Source organism: Ixodes scapularis, unplaced genomic scaffold (genome assembly GCF_016920785.2).
Source record: "Ixodes scapularis isolate PalLabHiFi unplaced genomic scaffold, ASM1692078v2 PGA_scaffold3__209_contigs__length_174095766, whole genome shotgun sequence".
Lineage (NCBI taxonomy): Eukaryota > Metazoa > Arthropoda > Arachnida > Ixodida > Ixodidae > Ixodes > Ixodes scapularis.
Window position 1 is genome coordinate 115,216,335 of NW_024609868.1, and position 25,826 is coordinate 115,242,160.

At 50.7% G+C, this 25,826-nt stretch overlaps 1 protein-coding gene across 1 annotated transcript in view; it reads right to left on the reverse strand.

Moving 5' to 3' along the window:
- Window positions 1-23,986, reverse strand: part of LOC115324168 (arylsulfatase B-like) — a 99,645-nt gene extending 75,659 nt beyond the window's left edge. Inside the window, exon 1 of the mRNA XM_040217186.1 lies at window positions 23,785-23,986. Within this exon, the coding sequence (XP_040073120.1) occupies window positions 23,785-23,986 (202 nt within the window). The remainder of the gene's footprint in view (window positions 1-23,784) is intronic.
- Between the last annotated feature and the right edge of the window lie 1,840 nt (window positions 23,987-25,826).

Sequence of the window (25,826 nt, forward strand, 5' to 3'; positions counted from 1 at the left end):
GTTTTGTAATGATAAAACTAATTTAACGTTCAGTTTCTTTTGAGTTTCATTTGACTCTATAAAAACACATTAGAAGCTCAATTGAAACTCATTGTTCATCTTTGTAAGGGAGGCCTCGTCACCCAATACGGAAATGCACCCTTGAACAAAAACAAACAAACCAACAACCGCAACCGACATTGTAGATAAACAAGCGCAAGACAGCAAATGCGAAAAAAACCTTTGTGTATATCTAAACAAAAATTACCCCAAACGCGAACAAAAAGTATCGGAGGCACGCACACTCGGTACATGCGCCGTAAAACGGGCCCCAAACGGGTTCTCGCTACAGTAAGCCACATCAACACATACATTGAACCACAACGTGAAAATACAATAGCGTGTGGAAGACACACACAAAAATAAACGCACGCTCATACAGCAACAGACAACAATTGGCACTATATCTAAATAGCGGATTACTCAGTTGACGTGAGAGCGAGAGGAACGCCGGACTAAACGCTCCTCGTGAGCCTCGACAGAGCGTCCGCGTTGCCGTTGGTGGACCCTTTCCGGTGCTCAATGGTCACGGTATAACGCTGAACGCGCTCATCGAGTTAACTTGCCGCTGTGAGGCGTGGCCAGCATCAAATACTTTAACGGATTGTGGTCCGTCACTATCTTGATCACGGCCCCAAAGAGCCAGGTGTCCCAAAGAACGAGCGCCTACACCACCGCGTACACCTCCCGCTCTATGGTTAACCAGCGCCGCTGGGTGGGCGTCAACTTCTTTCACAAGAACGCGATGGGGTGCTCGTTGTCCGCGTCATCGCACTGCGACAGGCATGCCCCCACAGCGTGGTCTGAAGCATCGGTCGCTACGACAAACTCGCGCCCCAACTCCGGAGCGTACAGCGTGGCGCCCGGGTAGGGCTGTGCTTCACAGCATCGAACGCTTTTTGCTCGTCCCGTCCCCATGGGATGTTGTCTGGGACCCGTTTGCTGGTGAGCTGAGTAAGTGGGAAAACCACGTCAGAAAATCTCGGGATGTAGTCCCTGTAATAGTTGCACAGACCCAGCACGCTGCCCAACTCCTTCTTCGTCGTTGGCCGTTTGAGTTTGGAGATCCCCTCAATCCAACGTTACTAAAACACTCAGTTGGGAAACTCCCATAGAGACAGCCTTGAAAAAGTGGCCCCAATCTGTCTCCGAGCACCGAGCTAATGACGAACACAACGCCACCATTTCTCCCGCAGCGGCCACTCGAAGAACTCCACGTGACTTCTATTTGGCTTTAAGAACAGATACAGCGGTAGAGGTTACAGGGTTTAAAGAAAAGTTTATTGACACTGTAAACTGCAAGACGTAAATCACACCGGTATACAATGGGAACATGTACGCTACAAAGATCCAGGGACGGAGGTAACGAAAAAACATAACTTAGCGAATCAAATATGGCCGCTGTTTACATCTCATCAGCACACACGAGGAGGGTTCTCTCCTTTACCTAAGAAATGTCAGTGTAAGCCAGGCGTAGCGTTCGGCTGGCTTACGTCATATCCCCCCCCCTCCCCCTTTCACCCCACCCCACGCCTCTCACACCTGTGCGAGAGGCGCGAAAAGCAAGTTGATGTGACCACCGACCAGCCGGACGTAGCGGCAAGACCACCGCCTGAGGAACTCTTCCTCGCCCAACCAAAAGAGCTCGGAGTCTAGGTGACGGAGCAGGGTACCCCGCAGTCGAGAGAGGACTGGCCACATTGCACGAGATCGTCGTTGCTGGCCCACCGCCGCACAACGATTCTGCCAGAGGACCAGTTGGCCGACTGCCAACAGGAGCAGGGCGAAGCCCCCGCGGGGGCACCTACCGCCTGACACAAAGTTCCAGATGCCGATACCCCGGAATCCATGGTGCACCAAACGCCAAAATGAGCGCGCAACGGGACAATCAAAGAAAACATGGGTGTTTGTTTCTACCTGTCCACAGTTGGGGCACTTAGGGTCGGGAACAATGCCCCAGCGGTGGAGTCGTTGTCTTGTTGGAAGGACACCCCAGCCCCGACGCCACTCAAAATCCTCCACAGGTCCGGGAAGGCGGCGAGAAACCAACCAGGTCCACGGAAAGGCGTTCGCCCGATCCCTCTGCTCACGAGTGATCCGGGTCACGCAGAGCTCTTCGACGACGCGAGCCGGTGGCACTTCGCGCACTTCGAGGTCTGGTAACGCCCGCCTCAACTCTTCTTGGCAAGCCACCACCGCTTGGTAAAACGGTGGCGTTGCTTCTGCGCTCGGGTAAAGGTTGCCCAACGCTCGAGGAACAAGCACTCGGCGCGAGGGCCCTAGAAAATAAAGAGCCAGGGACCGTGCCGGGTGATCCGTGTCATCTAACACCCCTAGAACAGTGCGGAGGGAGAGCAGGCGGCACACCGTGCTGACGCAGGGCATGCCCCTTCCGCCCAGTGACGTGGGAAAGCGGAGCACCGACCTTGTCACTAGCTCAGTGCCCCTGCTCCAGTAAAACCGGAAGAGACATGAGGTGATGCGGCTAGCGAATCGAGAAGGGGGAAGTGCAATGTGGGCAACATAGAAAAGTTGCCCACAAAAAACAGCTCTTACTAGGTAAGCTCTGTCGCGGAGGGAGAGCGTAAAGGTCCCTGAAACAGCCACCTGACGTTCAACGGCGGATGCTACAACCTCCCACGTGCGGGGTGCCACTCCACGAGAGTCAAAAAACACGCCGAGAACTCGGAGCTCGTTCACAATCTGGATATCCGCAGGTAGAGCGGGAGGGGAGCCTCCAAACTCCAAAGCCTGGCTCTTGGTAGTGTTTAAACAAGCCCCAGAGAGTGCGCCATACTGCAAGAACAGCTGTCCAGCAGCCTCAAAACTGTCAGAGTTGCGGACAAACAAACTGACGTCGTCTGCGTAGGCGCTAACCACGACTGAGTCCCGGCCGGGCAGCGGAAAGCCACAAATCCGGGAGCAGGATGCAAGACGTCGGAGAAGCGGATCAAGACTAAGAACGTAGAGTAAGGGAGACAACGGGCAGCCCTGTCGTACTCCCCTACTTACTGGAAAAGGCGGAAGAAGACACCCGTTGACTTGCAAATGGCCAGTCAGTCCGCTGTATAGGGACTGAAGTAACGAAATGAAAGTCTCGGGGAAGCGAAAGGCTCTCAGGACCTCGAACAGATAACTATGCTCAACCCTATCAAACGCTTTCGCTTGATCGAGGGAGACACAGGCCCCCGACAGATGGGTAAAATTCGCGTACGAAAAGAGGTCTCGTGTGAGTGACAGGGACGAAAAAATGTTTCTCCCAGGCACCGAACACGTTTGAACTGGGCTCACCACATGGGGCATGACCGTACGGAGGCGCGAGACGAGTAGAGACGCTACTATCTTATAGTCTGCGTTTAACAAAGTGATAGGTCGCCAAGCCGCAGGATCCGATGAAGAGCCACCCTCCTTTGGGAGGAGGATGACGCGACCTCTTCTGAAGGATGGTGGAACTTCGCCTGTCTCCAGAAAACCGTTCACAAGCTGGACTAGGGGATTCGCGAGGACATCCCAAAAAGTGACATAAAATTCGGCTGGTAAACCGTCGGGGCCTGGGGCAGACCCGACTTTCATAGCCCGGAGGACGTCAAAGAGTTCCTCGCGTATTGTAGGACGGAACAGAGAGGAGCCGAGATCATCAGGGCAGGCCGGGAGATCTCCGCAAAAAAGGCGAACCCGCTCGGCGAAATTCGAGATGTTTACGGCGGGGTTCGAGCAAAATAGGGACGAAAAGAAATTTCGGAACACCACGCCAATTTCACGGGGGTCCTCCGAAAGGCCACCGTCCGCGAGATGTACACTGGGAACGTACGAGTACCCGTCCCCACCGGCGCGTGTGGCACGGAGGCACCGGAGCACCTCCGGGTCTTCCACCGGCTGGTCACGCAGCCGCTGCGCCACAGCACTTCGAGAGGACATGCTCAACAGACGTTGATGGCGATCGCGAAGAACCGTGAGGTACTCAAACATCAAGGAGGTGCGCACACCACCACGCTGCACAATGCGAATGCGACGGACAACCTCATTGAGGGCCTCCGTCGTGCGGCGCCGAAGCGACTTCCCAGCTGCCGTCGCGAAAAACCGGCAGTCAGACTTCAGCGCGTCCCACTGGGCGGGGGACAAGGCAACGGCCGTCAGTGACGCCCGAATCGATTGTCGTAAGCTAGAGATGGACGGTTCGTCCCGCAGTAGCGAGATATCTAGGCGCCATGTGTCGCCGCGTGGGTACAAAAAACCCGTCACATCAAAAACCGCTGAAACCGGGCGATGATCTGAAACATAGCCTGCAGCTGATGGAAAGGAAAGCACCTCGCAGCTGAGGAGACGCAATGCAAGATGTTTCTGGACATAGACGCGGTCCAGCCGGCTCGACGACGTGCCCCGCGACCACGTGGAGTCGTACGCAGCGCCGTGTAGTTCGACCCAGGCATCGCGCAGGTCGTGCAGCCCGAGAATCCGAACCAGCTCCTGAGCGTCAGAGGTATTCCGCCCGCGACCAGGCCCGCGAACGTCTCGAGAGGAGTCTATTACACAGTTGAAGTCCCCGCAGAGGAAGAAAAAACCGTCCTCAGGCACATACTGCAGAAGGCTTCTAAAAAAATCCCTCGCCGGCGTGTGGCCGCCACGAACTGGAGCGTAAACGCTTATAGCCCGAAACTTGGCATGACCGATAAAAAAACTGTACACAAGGACGCGACCGTCCGGGTCGCACAGTGAAAAAGCACCTCGCAAAAACGAAGTGCGGAATATTAAAACACCAACACCACGCGCGCAAGAAGGTGCGAGAGAAAAATAACAAGGAATCGAAAAACGGGCCTTAAATTCTGCCACATCCCGGGCAGAAAAAAAATTAGTTTCTTGCAAAAAGAGCAGATCGCAGTGATTAGACTGGGCAAAGTGTATCACCTCGCGCTGCTTGTTCGGATTCCGAAAACCCTGCACATTTAACGTCAGAATGTGTAGGCCCATGAAAAAAAAGTAAAAGAAAAACATGGCTGACAGTCGATTAGAATTCCAGCGATTCCGCGTAGTCAAAATTGTCCGCGCCGAGCCGCTTCTTTTTAGCTGACGAGGCGGGAGACGCGTCCGAGCCGCCGCTAGCAGGCGAGAAAACGCGTTTGGCATCGGAGCGGTCGTCCGGCATGTCGGCGTCGGGAGATGCCGACTCTGCGAACGACTCACGTGACGTCGTTGTCGTCGAAACCTCTGGCGTGGGTGGCGGATGTCCCTGGCCTGGGGTCACGTCGCCTTCCTCGGCGATGAAAAGGCGGTCGGAATCGTCGCTCAGATCTTCGGAATCAATGCTGTGAGATTCGAGGATGGCGGCCGCATTCGACGAAGCGTCTGAGGTTTGGCAGTCGGGTTTAGCGGCCACGTTCGATGGAACGCGCGAGGCTTGGCTGCTGGCCGCGTTCGATGAAACGCGCGACGCTTGGCTGCCGGGGTTGGCGTCCGCGTTCCACGGAATGTCCGAAGTTTGGCCGTCGGTAGGGGCGGCCGCGTTCGATGGAGCGCCCGAAGCTTGGCTGTCGGAAACTCCGGCGTTCGACAAAGCGTCGGAATCCGAGACAACAGGGGGAGGTGGTGGGGTCCGCGGGCGGATGGACGGGTCCAAGTCGTCACCGGAAAGCTGGGGGGCTGGGTCGGAGACGGTGTCGACAACTCGCTGCGAAGTGCGTGGACGGTCCTCCCTGGGTTGCTTGGCGGCGGCAGCATACGACTTTCGCTGGACGCAGTCCGTAGTCGCGTGGCCGTGGCCGCACCGCTGGCGAGGAGCCGTGCAACCTGCCGTCGCATGCCCAAAAACGCCACATCTGTCGCAACGTGGGGTCTTGCAGGCGGGTCCGATGTGGCCTTCCAGCCCGCACCGGCTGCAGACGCGTCGCAGACCACGGTAGTCCACCATCACCCGGTGTCCCTGGATGTGGACGAAGTTGGGGACCGGCTTCGACATCTCCATCTTGACCACCCGGGTGCCGGTCCTGACGTCCGGGCGGTCTCGAAACGTGACGTGGTTGATCGCCTTCACCTTGCCGTACTGTGCGAGGACTTGCAACAGTGCCTCCTCCGACACGTACGGGGGAAGGCGGTACACCGAGACAAACACAACGTGGGCTCCCACTGGCTCCAGGGGGACTTCCACGTTACCCAGCGACAAGAAACCTTGCGCTACAAGTCGTTGTGCGGCGGCCATGGTGCTGACTGCTGCCATGAACCTTGCTCCACCGTGGTGTTGCAGGTACGACAGACCATCCCCGCCGGCGACGGCTTGAATGCTGTCCATGATGGCATCTACCGGAGTGTCCGCCGGAACATTAAAAGAGAAACACTGTGCCTTCGTAGGCGTCGACATGGCGGAGGCTTCGAACCCCGGGGACCACAAATAAATTGAGGTCCCTGGGCGCGTGCAAAACTAGAGACGCTTCGCACGAACGAGCGACCGCAACCCGACGACAAGCCAACCCCCGTCTCCCCGGCGGACGCGCCGCGCTCAACCAACGAAGTTAAAATGCACCTAGTTCGGGACGCGCTACCTGAAAGGCCCGCTGAGGCATGGTTGTATGAAAACAATATTAATTGTTCCGCAAAACCTTGCGAACTAAAGATGATAAAGACATCACGCGCCCAGCATTTGGTACTAAACTCCAATAAATTTCATACAAAAAGGGTCTTTTCCGTTTGTTTTTAGGCAAAAACAGGATTTCAAAAAGCTCGAGGTGACCATAGTACAGACAAACGAAAAAGAGTGGCGCTGTTGTCGCATTTAGCTCGGTCTCGGTGGACGCCAGCGGCCCAGGTTTCGACGGCGAGTTTCCCAACTGAGTGTTTTAGTAACGTTGCCTCAATCCGATCAGGGTCCGGAGAGTGTTGTCCAGAGCCAACGACATGCCCCAAGTACAGGACATTCACTACGGCGAATTCGCACTTCCGCCAATTGGCCGTGAAGCACACTTCGGCCAGCGTGCAGCGGACGGCCGTCGGATGGTCGACGTGATCGCTCCAAGACGCAAAGTAGACGGCGACGTCGTCAATGTACGCACACGCGTACTGACGGTGGGGTGCCATTGCTCGGTTCATCACGCGCTGAAAGGTGGAACCCGAGTTTCTTAACCCATACGGTATCACCCGCCACGCGTATACCGCCGTGGGTCACAAAGGCGTTGTACGTACTTCTCCGACGCGGCGTCCATCCGGATTAGCCAGTACCCCCTTAACATGTCTAGAGTCGTGATGAAGTTCGCCTGAGCTACTTGGAGCAGCGTCTCGCACGCATCCGTCATGGGAAAAGCGTCTGCAATGGCCACGGCCTTCAGCTTCCTGTAGTCAATACATAGGCGCATCCCCCGTCTTTCTTCCCTATGCACACACACAACGGGATGAGAGAAGCTGGACTCAACGGGGTAGATTAACCCCGTCTCCAACAACTCGGGGATCTGGTGGTCCACTTCCCCGCGGAAGGCCACTGGCACCTTGTAAGGATAGCTCTGTCGGAGCTGCGCAGCCTGCACTAGCTCGATTTTGTGCGTCCCGGTCTCACAGCGCCCTATATCGAACTGAACACGCCCGGGAAAGCGCGCAGCAAGTGTTCCAACTGTCGACGCTGGCTGCCCCCCAGGGGCTCGCAGGCCCCGGCCAGATCTGGAGAATGAGACGCTGAACGCGATTCCAACGGGATGTCAGGAATGTCACAGGAGCTCTTCGTCTCTCTAAACAATCACGCCCACAGTGCACACTCGTTCGTGGTACGATCGCAATTTGTTGACGTGTAAAACCCTCTGCGAGCCGTCCTCGAACCGGACCAGGCATCTGCATGGCCTCCTCTGCTCAACAACGACCGCCAGGCCCCTTCACCTCCTCAGGAGAGCATTGGTGGAGCCGGGTTCAAGAACGAGCGCAACGGCGCCGCCCTGGAAGGCTTTTGGCCTCGCGTTCCGATTGCAGTAGCCGTCGCACGAAGTTTGGCCCCGCCTGAGTGCTCACGTGGTGCGTCCGCCACGGCGGCCAACCGCTGCCTCAGTGCGACGAGATAGTCTTCTGCCGACGACGCCGGCCCACAGATGGCCGTCCACTCCCTCGTCCAAGTTTTAGAAAGAATCGGCCCAACAGGCTCCCTGCCATACATTAGCTCAAACGGGGTCACTCCCGTTGTCTCGTTCGGCACCTCTCGATAGGCCCATAGGAGAAAAGGGACGTGTTTGTCCCATTCCCGCCCCCGCTCGTGAACGACGTGGTGAAGCATTTTTTAAAGGTGCCGTTCCACCTTTCGACTAACCCGTTCCTTATCGGGTGGTCAGGGGTTGAAAAACGCGGCGTCGCGCCCATCTTCTCTAGGAGCACTGTCGTAACTTGCGCGGTGCAATTGCCGCCTTGGTCTGAGCATATTATTTCGGGCACGCCCGTGCACGACAATACCCCTACCAAGGCGTCGCAAGCGGACTTAGCGGTTTGAGACTTGAGGTAGACCACCTCTGGCCATCGTGTGCAAGCATCAAAGATGCACAGCGCATACCGGTGTCCGCGAGCGGACTGCGGCTCTAGCGAACCGATGCAGTCCATGAACACCGTCTGAACGGCACCTCGGGACGCTCGAGGGGAGCGATGGGAACTCTTTTAGCGGCTGTGATGGGCGATCCTAACTGACAGGCTTCGCATGACTGACTGTACTTTTTGATGCCGCCCGCCATGCCTGGCCAGTAGAAGGACATCTTCGCGCGGGCCTTCGTTTTTCGTTCTCCCAAATGCCCTGCCCACATGGAGTCACGTCCCATCTCCAGGACCTTTGGCCTGTTCTCGAGCGGCAGAACCAACTGTTTCACCAGCTTCCCGTTAACCTCCACCCTGTGGAACAGGAGTCCGTCGTCCACGAACATTCCGTGGGTGGAACTTCCGGCCTGCTCCCAGGAACTCTTTAAAATCTCGTCGCTTATTTGACTATTTCGAAAGCGCGGCGACGACAACGGTGGTCCGAGAGACAGTCCATCGACATTTTCAACACCAACTACCGCGCCGACGGCTGCAGCGCCATCGTTTGAGAGAGAAGTCTCGTCGTGTTCGTTATGCAACGCGTCTGCGGTCCGCCGGCCCCCGTGGCCGGCCTCAGTCGTCCCGCGGTTTACTCTTAGGCCCTCGCAGTCGTCGGGCGTCAGTAGCATGTCCACTCGGGCCACCAGCCGGTTGGTGACAGCGCTGAGAAGTGGCACTTCGCAAGGGGCGTACTCCACGTAGTGCGCAGGGAAAGCCATTGGCACGAGCTTCAAAATAACGCTTACGCTGTCTCCAAACGCACCCGTGAACACAACCTTCCCGATAACCCATCTGTCTCCGGCACGACCCCTTCATGGACTACGGTAATTTCGGCGCCAGAATCGATGACAGCATTAATGGTCTTCGTACCACAACAAATATCAACCCTTCTCAACCCAGCGCGTCCCTGAATTTGCTCAAAAAGAGGACGCGGGTGCGCCTAGCTGCGTGTTAGTTTCTTGGAGCCGTTGCAGGTCGGTCCCGACCGTACCCACAACGGGGTTATCGCCTCGGTCTCCCTCCTTCATGCTTGCATGCGTTTTCAGGCACAATCGCAGGAATATGACCCAATTCCTGGCAGCTGAAACACCTCACCCTGCAGGAGTTCGGTTTTCGGTTGGCGGGAGTCAACGCTTTTTTTTCCAGTGAGCGGTCATTGGGAACTGGTGAGGGCCCCCCTTTCCTCTGGCACCGCCGGCCCTCGTCAAAGCTGTCGGCACGCGCGGCCACCTCCAAGGGTCTCGGCCATTTTTCACCCTCGTTAAAGTTTCGTACTCTTGCATGTCAGCCGGCATGGAGTCCATGACGCGGTCGGAAACTATTAGTGCCAGCAAGTCCTCAAGAGACTCAACGCCTCGGCTTCGAGCGTAATACTCGACGCAGCTCTCCATGCGTGTCACGAACTAAGTCCAGGATTCCCTCTCCGCTCTGGTGGCGTTCAGAAGAAGTCTCCTGTACTCAGCCGGCGACATTTTCATCCCAAGTAAGACGCGCTCTTTAACCGCGCCGTATTCGCTTGCCTCATTCAGAGGGAGCCTATTCACTAGCACCCGCATGCGCTCCGTAAAATAGGGTCGGATGAGAGATCCCCTCAGACGCTCGGGCACCTCATACGTCTAAAACACGTTTTCAACACCGTCGAAGCAGCTAGGCACCAATAGTTCCGACGAAGGCATTTGAGTCAAAACACTCTTCATGAGCCGCGAAAAACTCAGCACCTCCTCTTGAAGGCTTAACTCCGCGCTGCTTGTGCTACATCAGTGTCTGTTCTCTACGCGTAGCCGCTCTAGCTCCAGCTCAAGTCGCACCAACTTCTCCTTCGCTCAGATGAGTTCCATTTCCTGCTCGACACCCCTTTGATCGGTGACGGCCGACGAACTACCCGAGCTGCCTCCTTGGTCCCCGTTTCCTTGTATCCCCAAGCTAGTGGCCACTCCATTCTGAGATGACGCTTGAATGGAGTGGCATGAATTCTCTGCATTTTGCATATAAGAGACTTATCTTAAACCGCACAACCGCAACTTTCTTAGGTCATATCAGGTCTACAGGAAGGACCGTGTGACCACCTCTGGCGCTTCCGGGGAAGTCTCTACTGTTGTAGACAGTGGCACGCCTGCCTGTGTGGCCCTCTTAGACACGCCTCTGGACGTCGTCGCAGCGATGTTGCTACAGCATCGCCTCATTACAATCTGCTCCATTTACATATCCCCCTTTCATTTACCCTGGAACTCGCCCAACTTGAAAGTTTAGTCGATCAACTACCGGAACCTTTCATTTTAATGGGCGATTTTGATGCACACAACCCCCTCTGGGACAATGTATGAACTGACAGCCGAGGCTCTGTTGTGGCGCGGTTTTTATCTCTCGGAGAAGTATGTGTCCCAAATGTAGGAGAGTCAACATTTTCTAATTCTGCGAATCACTTTTTTTCTTGCATTGACCTCACTATTTGTTCCGCTGGACTTTTTACAGATCTTACTTGGAATGCATTGGATAACCCTTACGGAAGCGACCACCTTCCGGTGTATCTTGCTCCCCTAAAAGTCCTGCCCAGGCTTCCTTGTCGTCTTCCCCGTTGGAATATCCCTTCAACAGATCGGGACCTTTTTCAGTCAGATATTCCTTCCTCCTTGAATCTTTCGCAAATGGCCTCTGTGGACGAAGGAAATGCTCTCATAACAACAGCAATCGTTGAGGCAGCCGGTTTGTCGATCCCACAGACATCCGGCAAGCTGCTGAGACGTCAAAAACCATTGTGGGGTGATGAGTGTGAAAAATCTCGAAGCCGCCAAAACTGTTCTTGGACAAGATTTATGAGGTATCCCATTTCCAAAAACCTCTTGGCATTTAAGCAATTCCGCGCAAAAGCCCGCTATATTAGGAAACAGGCAAAAAGGATATCATTTTGCTGGTGTGCATCTTCTATTAATAGTTTCACGCCAGCGAAGATTATCCGGGGCAGAGTAGGTAGAATGGATGGTGACTACCATGCTTTCTCAATCCTTTTGGTGCTAGATGACAATGGAGAAGCATTTTGATCGTTATGAACAAGCCAACGCACTGGGCAGGCACTTCGCACAAGTCTCTGGCTCTTAAAATTACACTCCAGAGTTTCTGCAGTTTAAGTTAAACCGCGAGAGAAGACGGATTCGTAGGTCAGAACGTTGCACTAAAGAATATAACTCTCCTTTTTTTCTTGACGAGCTTCGTCGAGCTCTGGCTGCAGCAAAACCTACATCCCCTGGACTTGACGCAATTCACCCTAGCATGCTTTCGCATCTACCTGAAATCTTTCTAGTCATTGTCCGCCAGTTTTTTAACATCATCTGGGTGAAAGAGAAATTTCCTAGCACCTGGAAGCAGGCTATTGTCTTCATGATATTAAAACAAGATAAAAACCGAAGTAAAGCCACGAGCTACAGGCCAATCGCCCTTACTATATGTCTAGGGAAAACTTTTGAGCGGCTGGTTAACAGCAGGCTTATTTACATGTTAGAACAAAACAAACTCCTAAACACATTTCAATGTGGTTTCCGCACTGCCAGGCCTACTGTTGACCACCTGGTACGCCTTGAGACGACGATCCGCGAGGCTTTCATAAATAAGCAATTTTGTCTGTCTGTATTTTTCGACCTTTAAAAAAGCTTACGAAGCCGCCTGTCGATACGGCATACTCCATGACCTTATCTCGTTGGGCATAAGGAAGGAAATGTTCAACTGCATTGTTGACTTTCTGCAGGATCGTAGCTTTCAGGCACGCCTAAGAGCTACAATCTCCGACCCGTTCCCTCAGAAGAATGGAGTGCCGCAGGGCTCTGGCTTGAGTTTCACTTTGTTTATTATAAAAATTAATTCACTATCTCAAGTAATTTCGTCCGCGATCTCTCATTCTCTTTACGTTGACGATGTCCAGGGTTGTTTTTCCTCATGTAACTTAGCTATCTGTGAGCGTCAAGTACTGCCTACGGTAAGCAGGATAAGTAGATGGGCTGACCAGAATGGCTTTCGGCTTTCTGCCCAGAAGACTGTGGCTGTATGTATCTGTCGGAAACTAGGAACGTCTGCCGAGCCATCATTGTTCAGTAAAGGTACACCCAATCCTGTTAAATCGGAGCATAAGTTTTTAGGCCTAGAATTCGATAGTAAGTTAACTTATGGCACACACATAAAGGAGCTAAGACTAAGATATTAGAGAAAGTCGAATCTTCTTAAGGTACTTGCACACCGTTCTTGAGGTTCCCACCATGTCTGCCTTTTGCGAATCTACAGGGCCTGTGTTCGCTCAGTGTTGGATTATGGAGGCACTATTTACGGCTCTGCCAAACCCTCTACGCTCAAAATGTTAGACCCTATCCATCACCAGAAGATCCGACTGGCAACCAGTGCCTTTCGAACACCCCCGTGCCCAGCTTGTATGCCGAGTCAAATGAGCGGTCGCTTGATAAACGTAGGTTTTATCTTAGCACGCAGTGCTTTTGAAAACTCCATACTTTTCCGCAGCATCCGAATTTTTCTTTTATTAAAAGCATAAAATACCACCAGGCCTTTTAAAACAAGTCATTCCTAACGGTTTCCTTTGCACTTCGGATGAAGGATGCCGCAGCGACCTAAAGTTTTGATGTAGCCTATTCTGTCATTAAAACCAAACACAGACTTGCTCATTGAGATTGCCCAGCAATAACACGCGACCTCTCTTTGAAAAAAGACAACAAGAAAGTTGCCGCGACCAGTGCTATAACGCAAGAATTTTTTGAGATTGCTAGTCACTACGAAACGGAGAAAAGTTTTTTACTGATGGGACAAAGGCTACTGCTATGCTGGCTGCGCTGCGGTTGGGCAGTTCTTTCAACGTGTTAGACGAATTAATGCCAATACATCTGCGTTTACTGCTGAACTTCTTGGAATCTTATTGATGGTAGATGAAAAAATCAAGCAAAAATACAGATTATCTGTGATATTTCAGACTCGCTCAGTTCCCTCCTTGCCCTTAACTCTGCAACGTCCTGGAAGCATCCCCTCGTTTCTCTGCTTCGTGCTAAAGTAACAAACGCTACAATGCAAAACATCACTATTCACTTTTGCCATGCAGGAATACACGTCAACAAAGATGCCGACCAAGCCGCAGGTGCATGTGTAAAGAGGCCCATTCAAATTCACACCCGCGCAGTGACAGACTATAGAACTACACTACGAAATAAAATAAAACATTCCTGGCAAGTAGAGTGGGACTAGGATACTCATAATAAACTCCATAGAGCTACGCCTCTTTTAAGTTAATGGCGCAGTGCCAGAGATCCGAAAAATTTCACAAGGTCATCTTATGCCGACTGATCATAGGCCATACACACTTGACTTATGCGTGATTTCTAAAAAGCGACGACCCACAGATGTGCGGCTACTGCTCTGAAATCCCAATTGTACTTCATATCCTTTTAGTATGTCCACAATTTAATGATGAACGCCGCTCCTACTTTCCAATCTTCTTCAAAAAACAAATATTTTTTCACTTAGCCATTTTCCTTGGAGACGAGCAGGTTATTGCGTACACACAAGTTTTTACCTTTTTAGAAAACATGAATATTTTACATAGACTTGAAACTAGGTTTTTTAAGTGATATTTGATATTTTGATCTCGTGCAGTAATGAACCTTTAGACGTGATATTTACTCACCCTTTGTGTGGCGCACTATGGCCTATGTTGCTGCTGCGCCAGAAAACTCCAAATTCATTCATTCATTCATTCATGTTTCGTGGCGCTTGGATACAGTGTGGTATGTTTTGTATAATCTGAATTTGACAGTGCTAGCCCTTCACTTGGTTTTTTCTGCCCGAGATATCTGTGGAACGCGCCTCGGCGGCACCAGTTCATGTGCAAAGGCTGCTCGACTTGAAACCTCACTCAAATTACAGTTGACAACGGTTTTTCGCTTCATATATCACATTCGACTTAAAACTCCACTCGACTGAGAAAATACTCAGCAATTTCCCCCGAACTGTCAATGCAGCTTTTGAGCTACCTTGAGATTTTCCTCGTGAGTCGAATTGGTTTTTAGGTGTGGCCGTGGTATTACGTGCGTGTTCGTCGTGCATAGCGAACACGACCTATTGAGCACAAACAACGGCAGATGCAACTCGAGGCACCAGGAGGGGGGGAACCGAGTGGCGAGCTACAGAGAAACACGTGACATCTGGAGGCGACAAACTGGGCGCGGTCGCAGACCAGAAAAGACGCTTCCCGTAACACCCATCGATTGTAAAATAAACAGTTAAATAAATATATCCTTCCATTATCCCAAATTAACTTGTAGATGACAATGGCGACGAGGATTGGATCCCCGCAAAAAACACGCATATTGCCCCGAGCGCCGCCGACCGAGCAGGCAGCGCGCTCGCGGCCTAACGGTTAGCACGTTTGCCTTCCACGCAAAAAGCCAAGGTTCCAGTCCTGGCCGTGGGTACACATTTGGTTGACTGTGGAATGTGATGTTCTGATAAATTCTAGAACTGCGTTACTCATTCAAGGTCTGAATGTTCTAGTCGCCGAATGTTTTACTCCGAACGTTCCAGAGGCCCACGCGTGTACATAAGGGGCTCCGCTTGACGAGCCGGAGTCAATTTCGCCCCAGCGCTCGATCCTGCTGTTATGTGGACTTAGCCGTCCGCGACGCTCTGTTGTTATCTTCTGTTTCCTTTTTGTTTCGGGCACAAGTTCGCCCCATTAAATGTTTCAGTTTCCTCAGTTATTTCTTGCTCGTCACCTCGTCATTCGTGATATATTGGTGGAGGTGCGCGGTAGCCAATGTCCGTTCAGCGCACCTCTCCGAGGGCCCGCAGTGCAAGTCCGACCCCAAGCCGCAGAAGACCTTGTTCTAGTAGCTCTTAGAGAGACTCACAGGCTGCAGCTATGTAAGTGGAAGGCGAAGAATAAAAGGGAGACTGGCTCGTGTCCCTTTTAAACTCCAATACAGTGAACGCTAAACCTGAGTTACCTTCGCTCTTTACAGGTCTTGGTTGCGTGAACATGCCATACACGATAAGATTGAATCAAGACGCTGTGCCCGTTTCTTTAGCCTCCCTGAGAAGGATCCCAATACCTCTCATGCAAGAAATAAAGAAAGAGCTCGAAAACAGGATTCTGCTTGACGTTATGGAACCGGTAGACGAACCCACCAACTGGTGTTCCGTTACGATAGGGGTGCGGAAACCAAATGGAAGCTATCGAATCTGCGTGGATTTCACATCATTGAACAAGTAAGTTGAGAGAAAACTTCATCATCGCCCTACCACGGATCACTTTCTTGCACAGCTGGGGAATGCGTGATTCTTCTCCAAGCTCGACGCCAATTCCGGCTTCTGGCAGTTTCAACTAGCACCAGAGCGGCAGATTCTGACAACCTTTATCACTCCTTTCGGGAAGTACAAGTTCAAAATGCTTCCATTTGGTATCACGTTCGCACCAGAGTTTTACCAGAAGAAGATCAGCCAGCTATTGAGCGGCATTGAGGGCCATGTATGCAACATGAACGACATCCTCGCCTACGGCTCTTCCAAGGAAGAACACAACAAAAGACTGAGAGATGTCCTTGCAAGGCTACAACAAGTGGGAATCACACTAAACGACTCTAAATGCGTTTTTGAAGCAACCCGAGTGAAGTTCCTAGGCCACATCATAGGCCAAACTGGTGTCCACCCTGATGAAGGCAAGCTCATGGCAGTCAGGGCAATGAAAACAGCAGCCAATGAAGTGAGCTGAAGAGTTTTCTGAGAATGATAAACTATCTTGGAAAATTCATTCCACATTTAGCCCAAAAAGCACATCCCCCAACGGCGCTTTCGAGTTCGAAGAACGCTTGGGTCTGAGATTGTAAACAGCAGATGGTATTGACACCTTGAGAGCAACATTCACTTCAACTCCAATACTCGCCTTGTTTGATCCCAAGCAAATAACAGTGATCTCGGCAGACGCCTCGTCCTATGGCATTGGCGCAGTTCTGCGACAAAAGCGGAGTGGCGACACGTATCGTCCAGTCGGATATGCATCAAAGACACTCAGCAACACAGAGAGGCGCTATGCTCAAATCGAAACGGGAGGATTGGCTGTGAAATGGAGCTGTGAAAAGTTTTTGCGACCTCATCACAGGATTGGAAGTCATCATTCAAACTGACCGCAAACCTCTGGTCCCATTTTTTCCACGAAACGTTTAGAAGATATCTCACTGAGACTACTGCTTATACAGCTACGCATGATGAGGCACTCATATGATATCAGACATGTTTCAGGTAAAGACCTCATCGTCGCTGACGTCTTGTCCAGACATCCTCTGGCTGAAGTTCCTAGCCGTGAATTGGAAGAAGAGATCGACGCTTACGTTCACGGCATCAAATGCAGTCTCCCCGCTACGGACAAACGACTTCAGCAAATCGAGGAGGTACAATAAAAAGATGTCTCCTGTCAGCTCTTGACCCGATACTGTGCTGACGGGTGGCCTATCAAGAGCAATGTAGATCAAACGTGTAATGACTTTTGTAAATGCGGAACTGTTATTTCTCTGAATGGGGGCTTCTAATGAAAGGCTCAAGGATTCTTGTACCCCAATCCACGAGAGAATACATCTTCAGTGAAATACACCATCTGACATCAAGGCATTACTAAATGCCGCACACGCGCACGCAGGTCTGTCTGGTGGCCTGGCATATCGACTCAAATCGAAAACTTTGTCCGAGAATGTCACTAGTGCATCTAAAAAACGAGCAATAGACGAGAGCCGTTAATGCCAACGCCTTTCCCTGAAAGATCGTGGCAGCAAGTTGGTAGGGACTTGTTTTACCTAGCAGGAAAATGTTTTTTCTTTGTCACCGATGATTATTCTAGATTCCCAGAAGTTGCGCCACTCACGAGCCTGTCCAACAACATCCGTAATCGGCCACCTCAAATCTATCTTCGCCAGACATGGCACACCAGAAACTGGCTCAGTGACAAAGGCCCACAGTTCCAAAACATCGAGTCGTCAGAATATTTCAAGTTTTCACAAGACTGGGGCTTCCACCACAAAACTTCCAGCCCGAAGTTTCCGCAAAGTAACGGTTTTGCAGAGACTGCTGTCGAAATATTCAAGCGCAGTATGAATAAGACCGATGACGCCTATCGCGCACTTCAGTCGTACCGAGCCACACCTCTGGAAAACGGCTACAGCCCCGCAGAGCTCCTGATCCGAAGGCGCAAAAGGACTTCACTACCCTTGGACGGATCTCGCCGAAATTAAGACTCCGTATCCCGATCTCCTCAATATTCGGGAGAAACAGGGCAGGGACAAAGAGAAAATGAACTTTGACAAAAGGCATGAACTACACGCACCTAAGCCACTGCATATTGCACAACGCACGTTGGCCTCAGACCAAAGACAAAGTAGTGACGTCACGGAGCCTTCAGGAGGGCCCGTTCATATATAGTTGAGACCGACCCGGGAGTTGTGAGAAGAAATCGAGGACACATGATTTATATTCCCATTCCCACGTCACATTAACAATGCGCACGTGACGGATCACCCCTGGCTACCATTAACGTGGCTTCCTTGCTTACGACATCTACGGCTTCCTTGTCTACAACATCTACGGCTTCCTTGCCTACGAGAACTACAGGCCTTCCAACCACGCGGAGTGGGCTTGCTGTGAAACCTGACGACCTGCTAGGTTACTCGATATTTGAAGGGGAAGATGTTCTAGCACCTCCAAGAGAGAAGCACCACCTGCAGCTATATAAGTAGAAGACGAGGAATAAAAGGGAGACTGGCTCGTGTTCTCAACCTGGCTGGTCCTGTTTTGTAGTCGGCTTGCTGTACCCCTAGACACCAAGCACAACAAACCCAACAAAGACCAGACCAAGACCCGATCAAGTCACCGCAACCGAGGCCCACCACCGGAATTAGGACTTTTACCCGAGAACTCGAAGACCAAGACGACGATGATGTCCCAGCAGAACCCGGCCGTTCTTCCGCCGTCTACCTGTCGTCGCTCCTCGGACAACAACGGCTCCCTTCCACGGCAAAAGCCACGAAGACATCGACGACTGGGTTCAACAGTACGAACGAGTGCCTTGCCATAACAGGTGGATACCGGAACAGTGTCTTCGGAATGTTTACTTCGCCTTGGAAGCAACCAAGCGGAACTGGTTCGAGAACCACGAAGCATTGATCACCCCCTGGAAGACTCTCAAGGCTAAGTTACGAAGAACATTCCCCAACACCGAAGAGAACGCGCCGAAGCCTTGTTCAAGCGAAGGTTCGAGACGCCAACGAGAGCGTCGTTAGCTTTGTCGAAAATGTTCTTCGACTGGGCAACCGCGCGGATCCTGAGGCCCCCGTAGAAAAGAAGCTGAAGGTCTTAATGCGGGATGTGAAATAAAACATCTTCGAGAGCCTCGTGTAGAGCCCGCCTACTACCATCGAAGGTTTCATCATTGAGGCCACCAACATCGAACCTGCCCTTCAAGCACGGGCCTTACACTACCAGAAACCTCCCGGCTTCGCTTCCCTCTCGCCGTCCAGCTGCAACATCCAAAACATCCACGAGATCATCCGGGAGCAAATTTGGGAGATCCTGCCTGCTGCCCACCAGCCTGCTTCGCTGTCGATAGCCGAAGTTGTCCGCGAGGAAGTTCAACGGGCATTCAAATTTAAGGCTTCTACTAGCGTAGCAGCACCCGATGAGCCCTCTCTGACCTACGCGGCAGTAGCTCGAAGACTGGCGCCAGCTGCCTGGCAGAACTTCACGCCGCCGCGACGTCACCCAGAGCCGAAGGGTTTTTGAAGCCGGGAAGGGCAGCCCCAGCTCGTCCGTACTGAACAAACGGAGCCTAAGAAGACGGATGTGTGGCGCGCGGCCGATCGACGCCCGCTTTGCTAACACAGCGGTGAAGCGGACCACATCTACCGTGGATGATCCTACCGCCAACTGGGCCTACGGCGGTTAATTTGGGCCCCACGGCTCTCAACCACATCTTGGAGAGCGGCCTCGGAATATCGAGGACTGCCTTCGCCGCTCACCTCCTGAGTCGTCTCTCCGCTAGGCATTCCGTTCACCGTCTTCCTTACGCTCGCCATGGCCCTTCCGCCGGTCTCGCCGAGACAGCCTGTCACCCATCGCTTTCCGTCGGGAAATCTAGGCGCGGCAATGCCGGGAGGTGGTGTCGCCGAAGAAGAACGATGCCAAGATCCACCAAGATCGTCGAAGTTCTCCCACTCTAGCGCCGCAACGCCCCAATACGATGTTTGCGCAACTGTGCCGAATAACCTCAACGTTATGATAGGCGCCCACGACGCGACGGCACTCGTCGACACCGGAGCAGACTACTGCGTTATGAGTGGGAGGCTCTCCCAACACCTTCAGACAGTGACGACACCGTGAGACGGTCCGAAGATACGGACGGCCGGTAAACACCTGCACACACCAGTCGGGGTTTGCACTCCCGTCTTCCATCTCATACTCAATTTACGTAGACGATCTTCAAATTTCGTGTTCCTCTCGTAACAGTTTCACCTGTGAACGCCAGCTTCAGTTAGCTCTAAATAAAGTTGCTAGTTTGGCCGACGGAAATGATTTTAGGTTTTCCCCGGAGAAAACGGTTTGTGTGCCGTTTTCCTTGCCCTGTAAGCTACCTTTGATTACAGACCTCGAACTGAAAGCCATGCGGTTGCCTGTTAAAGGGATTGTCCGGTCGAAACCGGAAGTACTTACGTTTTCGCGCTCGATAAGTCGAGGGAGTCTTCAATTCGACAAACAACATTTTTATTTTTATATATGATCTCCCGCTATTAACTAAACCTTTCAAGAGCGTATGTACGAAACTGCACCCCGAATTTCGCCAGTGTGTATGGCTGACATCCGTAGCCGCTGCGTGACGTCACAAAACGCAAAGGTTTGTCGGATGGTCGGGATAACAAGCGTTGGTCGATGGATGTCTTGTGTTTTGTTTCAAATTGTGTAGTCTCCTAGGCCAGTGGTTCTCAAATGGGGGTCCTTGAAGCTCTGCCACATCAGTCAAGTCCAACAATAAAAGTTCTTTTTTGTTTAGGTCGAAAATAAATGTTTTAGTTTTCGGGCGAGTTTTTCGCGTGAACGTCAATAAGAGAGGTCTACTTCACGCTAGCCCTTAGTTATATCCATTTATTAAATGATTATTATATTTAACCTAGACCTTTTCTCTCCTCTCACCACGAACGGGGTCCTCCATCATCTCCGCCGATCCACAAGGGGTCCGCGAAACATCGATGGTTTAGATTCACTCTCCTAGGCTGTACCCTACTGAAATAAAGTTCTTTTCTTGCAGTTTCCAAGTGTGTGCAAAAAAAAAAGTCACGCCTTTTAGCAGGATATTACTCGAAAACAGCCATAAGCTTCGAGTCAATGTATGCCGTTTCGTGCAAGCACAACTGCGACGGCCACCGAACGAATCAGGAGCGCTTGCAAAGCAAAGGATGCAGATTTCGCCTCTGAAGCGGCAACTAGGTACACGAAGCAGTATCTGGGTACACATGATGGCGCTTCCACTGGATCGGTGATGAGGCTGCGGGTCTTTCCCTCAGAGGCGATGACCGCGGGTCGAAGGCAACCGGCGAATCGTTTAAATGCATGTCGTCACTTGACTTGGACGAGCTCGGTGAATCGCAGCCACGCTCTATTTGCACATGCGGGTCAAACAGAATTTGACTGCACGCGTGCTAAATACAACTTATGGTATTGTTTCCAAGTGGTCTAGCTGTTGGTTTCGGTTTCGCTGCATAAACAAAATGATTGATCCGATCTGGGCAAGGAGTGTATGGACGTAGTTTAATATCGTTGGCACGGCAACACACCTCAGCTTACGAACCTTCTGTCCGCTGAACTCGGCTCGTAGCTCTATTCTGTGAGATGATTGCTGCATAAGCGGGATCTTGATCTTGACGGGAACCCAGTCCCTACGCGCGGCGACGATCCATTTTGCTAGTCACTGCACGCCTCGCGTAAAAGTGTGGAAGGTCATGTCTTGGCTCGCATGTGCTGCCCAGTGGTTGTGGCACCCAATCGGGCAACAAAAATCTCACCCAACCACGAAACAAGTCGAGCACGTCAACAAAAACGAAGCACGATGAAGCATTCACTTGCAGGTAAACGACAAGACTAACGAAACAGAAATACTCGCTTTGTGTTGTGCGACGTCGGAGCTCCAATGTTGCCACAGAAAGCACCGTTTACGCTAGAGTGCGATTGGAGCAGTATAAATTAAATTACTCATGCAGAGGGTCTTACAAAATTCAGATATTGCGCGTACGATGCGTCTCGATGCAATAACAATGAAATTCAATTGTTTTCTCAAATACAAAACTTGACCCCACAATCCCTTTAAAGATGAGCGCAAATTTGTGGGTTTGATCCTTGATAAGAAGTTTACTTTTTTTTTCACTTGAAGTGTTTTAGGAAAAATGTCTTAAAAGTATGAAGCTGTTAAAGGCCGTGGCTAAGAAGACTTGGTGATCAGATAGATGTCTCCTGCGCCTATAGAATTCTCTTGTGTGATTCCGTCTTGACTAGGTTGCTATAGTGTATGAAACAGCACGGCAATCGGCTCTGAAACTGTTACATCCAGTGCACCATCTTGGATTACGACTCGCCACTGGTTGTTTCCGTACAACCCCCATTCTGAGTTTATGTGACGAGTCCAACAAGTTTTCGTTGGATAAAAGACCCCAATATCCAAGTATGGCTTATGGCTACAAAATCTTGGCTAACCCTCGCCATCCAACGTAAGATTCCATAAAACGTCCAAGGTTATCTCGCGCTTTGTATCAGCCTGCCGGCGAGAAATGTCAGCCTGAAACACATCGTTTCGAACTCGCGTTTTGCACGGAAACACAATAGAAACAATTTAGCGCCATCATCAAAAAACGGCAGCACAAAATATTTATGGCTGTTTTCGTCACAAATCAAACACCGTCTTGGAAGTGGATTTTTTTTTTGTAATATTCTTTGAGCATTCTTATTACAAAATAGAGGTCAAACGGCAAACTTAGCGGATCATTTTTTTTTTTTGTTCTAGTTTTTGGCCATTGAAGGTGCCCTAGCGAAAACTGAAGTTACACGTACTGGGCGCGGATTGCAGACTTCACCGAAAGCTATTTTCTAATTTCTCAAAAGAAAACACTAAAACATTTTGTGACACTTTTAAAGTAGCATTTATGAAGCTTAAGAGCTAATAACTTATATTTTAGTGTATTTAAAAAATCGACGTCGAACAGTTTTCCTTTGAATATTTTTCAGAAAAGTAGGGCAACTTTCTCTGTGTTATTTACTTAAGATATTTTAATCATCTTTAAGTCACCAAACAGATCAAATCTAGTTCTTTTAATAAGTACAAAGTCCACATCATATGTAGAAAATACAATTTGTTATATACATTTGAATGACGGAACGTTTCAAAAATCTAGCATGGTCGAATTCGATTTTCATGGAAAACGCATTTTAATTGCTTCGTTTTTATTAGTTGCAAGCTATAATAGTTTTTCATTAGAAAATATAAATATATATAGTATTTCGCTCTTTGGAGAGCAATTAAAGCATGAACCTTTTCAGATGGGCGTTTAAAGCGGCAAGCTTTGTTGTGGAGCAAAATACGTTTTACTCCGCTTAAGACACAAATGCACATATTTTTAAAGTTATATGTGAAAGTATTGCGGCGGCTCTCGTAAAGCTTCAATGTGTTCGCCGCTAGGGGCGGGACGGAGGTCTGCCAATGATGACCTCACGCGTGTACCTTGTCTTCTTGGGGGTCTTAACTTTGGTCGATATCCCGCTGTGCCGGCGCATGCGCACAACCGTCCGACCAAACAAACTTTCACGTCGTATGATATAGACCTCGGAACGTTCGTTGCTGGTTTGAAAAACGCGACTTTCAGTTACAGCGCGCTATACAGGCTCGTCTCAGACGGAATACGGATAAGGCGCAAGAACGGATTAAGACAGAAAGCGGGAAAATCACCAGAATCGTGGTAGAAGGCAGCGCGGGAACGACAATGACGCCACGTTGACAACGAATTGCGTAAGCACTAAGTTGGACTTTTTGACAAATTTCAACTCTCTCAAATTCAAACCTCATAAGACGGACGACATTAAACAGTTATACGACAACTGTATCAGAAAGCTGGAACCAAAACACGCGGCCGGTGTGGTCGATACGGCGTAATCTCCCACCTGTGTGTATTGGGTAGAGGCCAGTCATGAGAGCTCCTCTTGAAGGCGTGCAGAGGTGCTGCACATAGTAGTTGTTCAGGATAACTCCCGACGATGCCAAAACATCCAAGTTTGGGGTTGGTATCTGGGGATTTCCGCGGAAGCTTGCGTCCGCCCATCCCTGCGTGATTAATATTTTCAGAATATTCGAGGCTATTGACATTTCAACATATTGCGTATCTGGGTAAATCATGTCTCAGGCGCTTAACCACTGTTTGCTCTCGTAATACGCGCAGGCGGCGTGAGTTGATTTCAAAAATGTTGTCCTTGGTTGTTACCCATACGAAAATGGTCAATGGACGTCTATGAAAAATCATATGGTGAGCTATCACCTTATATGGCCCTCTGTGTTCAGCCATAAGAAACCATAAAACACGCTATAGCCACCTACAGAAAAATCTGTCTTCAAAGCTATAGAATCTAGACCATTCCGATTTCTATAGCTGTCTGTAGAACAACTTATGGCTACGCGGCTATAGACTCGCGACAGTTCGATATTCTTAAGCGAAGTATAAAAATATGTATATCCTTAATGTAATAAGTCCGCGACAATTGAACGTGCTTTAACCGGCTATAGAGTAATGTATGTCCCTAAATTTATAGACTCGCGACCATTGAATTTTCTTTAGCCAACCCTATAGCGTTTTATGTCACCAAAGCTATAAACCTTCGACCTCTGAATGGGCTTTAGCCGACAATAGAGTGGTGTATGTCCTTATATCTATAGAATTGCATCATTTAATTTTCTTTAGCCGACTATACCCTCCGATATTTCAATGTGCTTTAGCCGGCTGTACAGGTATGTATGCCTCTCAAGCTATAGACTCGCGACCCTTTAAATTTTCTTAGCGGGCTCAATGGTGTTTTATATTTCGTAAACTACAGGCCCGCGACCTTTTTTTTTTTTTTTTTGTTCTTTTTTTTACTGTGGATGTAGGAAAGTAGAAGACAGTCATTCATGCGCTCGATCGGGGCGAGAAGTTTCTTTAGCCAGGTTAACGGGGCGTGCGTCGCCGCGGCTATACACCCGCGATCACAAAAGCGTCCTTAGCTGCCTACAGGACTATTGCAGTTTTGACGGCTGCTTTCACTGCGCATTGTTTTGTTTCGGCGTTGACGTCATCTCGATCTTCCGTTTTTTATCTTTACTTATCTGTCTTTTCCAGTGTATTTGGTAAGTATATGTATTTTGTAGCGCGCTTTATACTTTGTCCGTGTTCCTGTCATGTTTGTATTTCTTTCTGGCTGTTGTATTAAATATATTTAATGTTTTTCGTGTATATTTAGTCGTTCTCGACACGGCGTCAACGAACATAAAGCCACTCCTTACGCCACTACGGAGGTGAGCTCTACTCTTGTCACGACGGTCTATCGCTCTATAAAGTCGTCTATTGGACTCGAATAAATTCTCTAGAGGGCTGTTTCTAATGCCGGCGCACATGTCATCAGTGTAGGTAGAGCAACGACGTAGCAATCGCGACGGGAGAGCCGACTGCGCATCAACCTGGCCGGCCGCGCTCGCTCTGGGAAATGTAAGCTTGAGACTCTAAAGCAGCGTTAGCTTACTGAAGATGCACGACGCTACTTTGCCGTCGCGAATCCTTTGCCCTTCGAATGGTTGCGAAGCCGTTCCAGCACCCGGTGTACCCTACGCAGCGTCCTCCAACAACCGTTCGCACAGCATCGGAACCTTCCGTCTGCGAGCGCTGGCGGTCGGTCGTCGCGGGGATCATGTTCGCGGGGATCATGTTCGCGGGGATAATGTTCGCGGGGATCATGTTCACGGGGATCATGTTTGCGGGAGTTGATTTTCGCGGGAGTTCATGTTCGCGGTGTTTCATGTTCGCGGGGTTCATAAAATGCTCCCATTCAAGTCGCGACGATAAATCGTCGGCGGTCGCAGATGGCCAATAGGCTCCAGACAGGTTGCGATGCTGCGCGGGTGGTCTCTGACAGGCGCTGCTGTCTAGGGAACGCCGAGCACTGGAACATTTTCGCCGGCA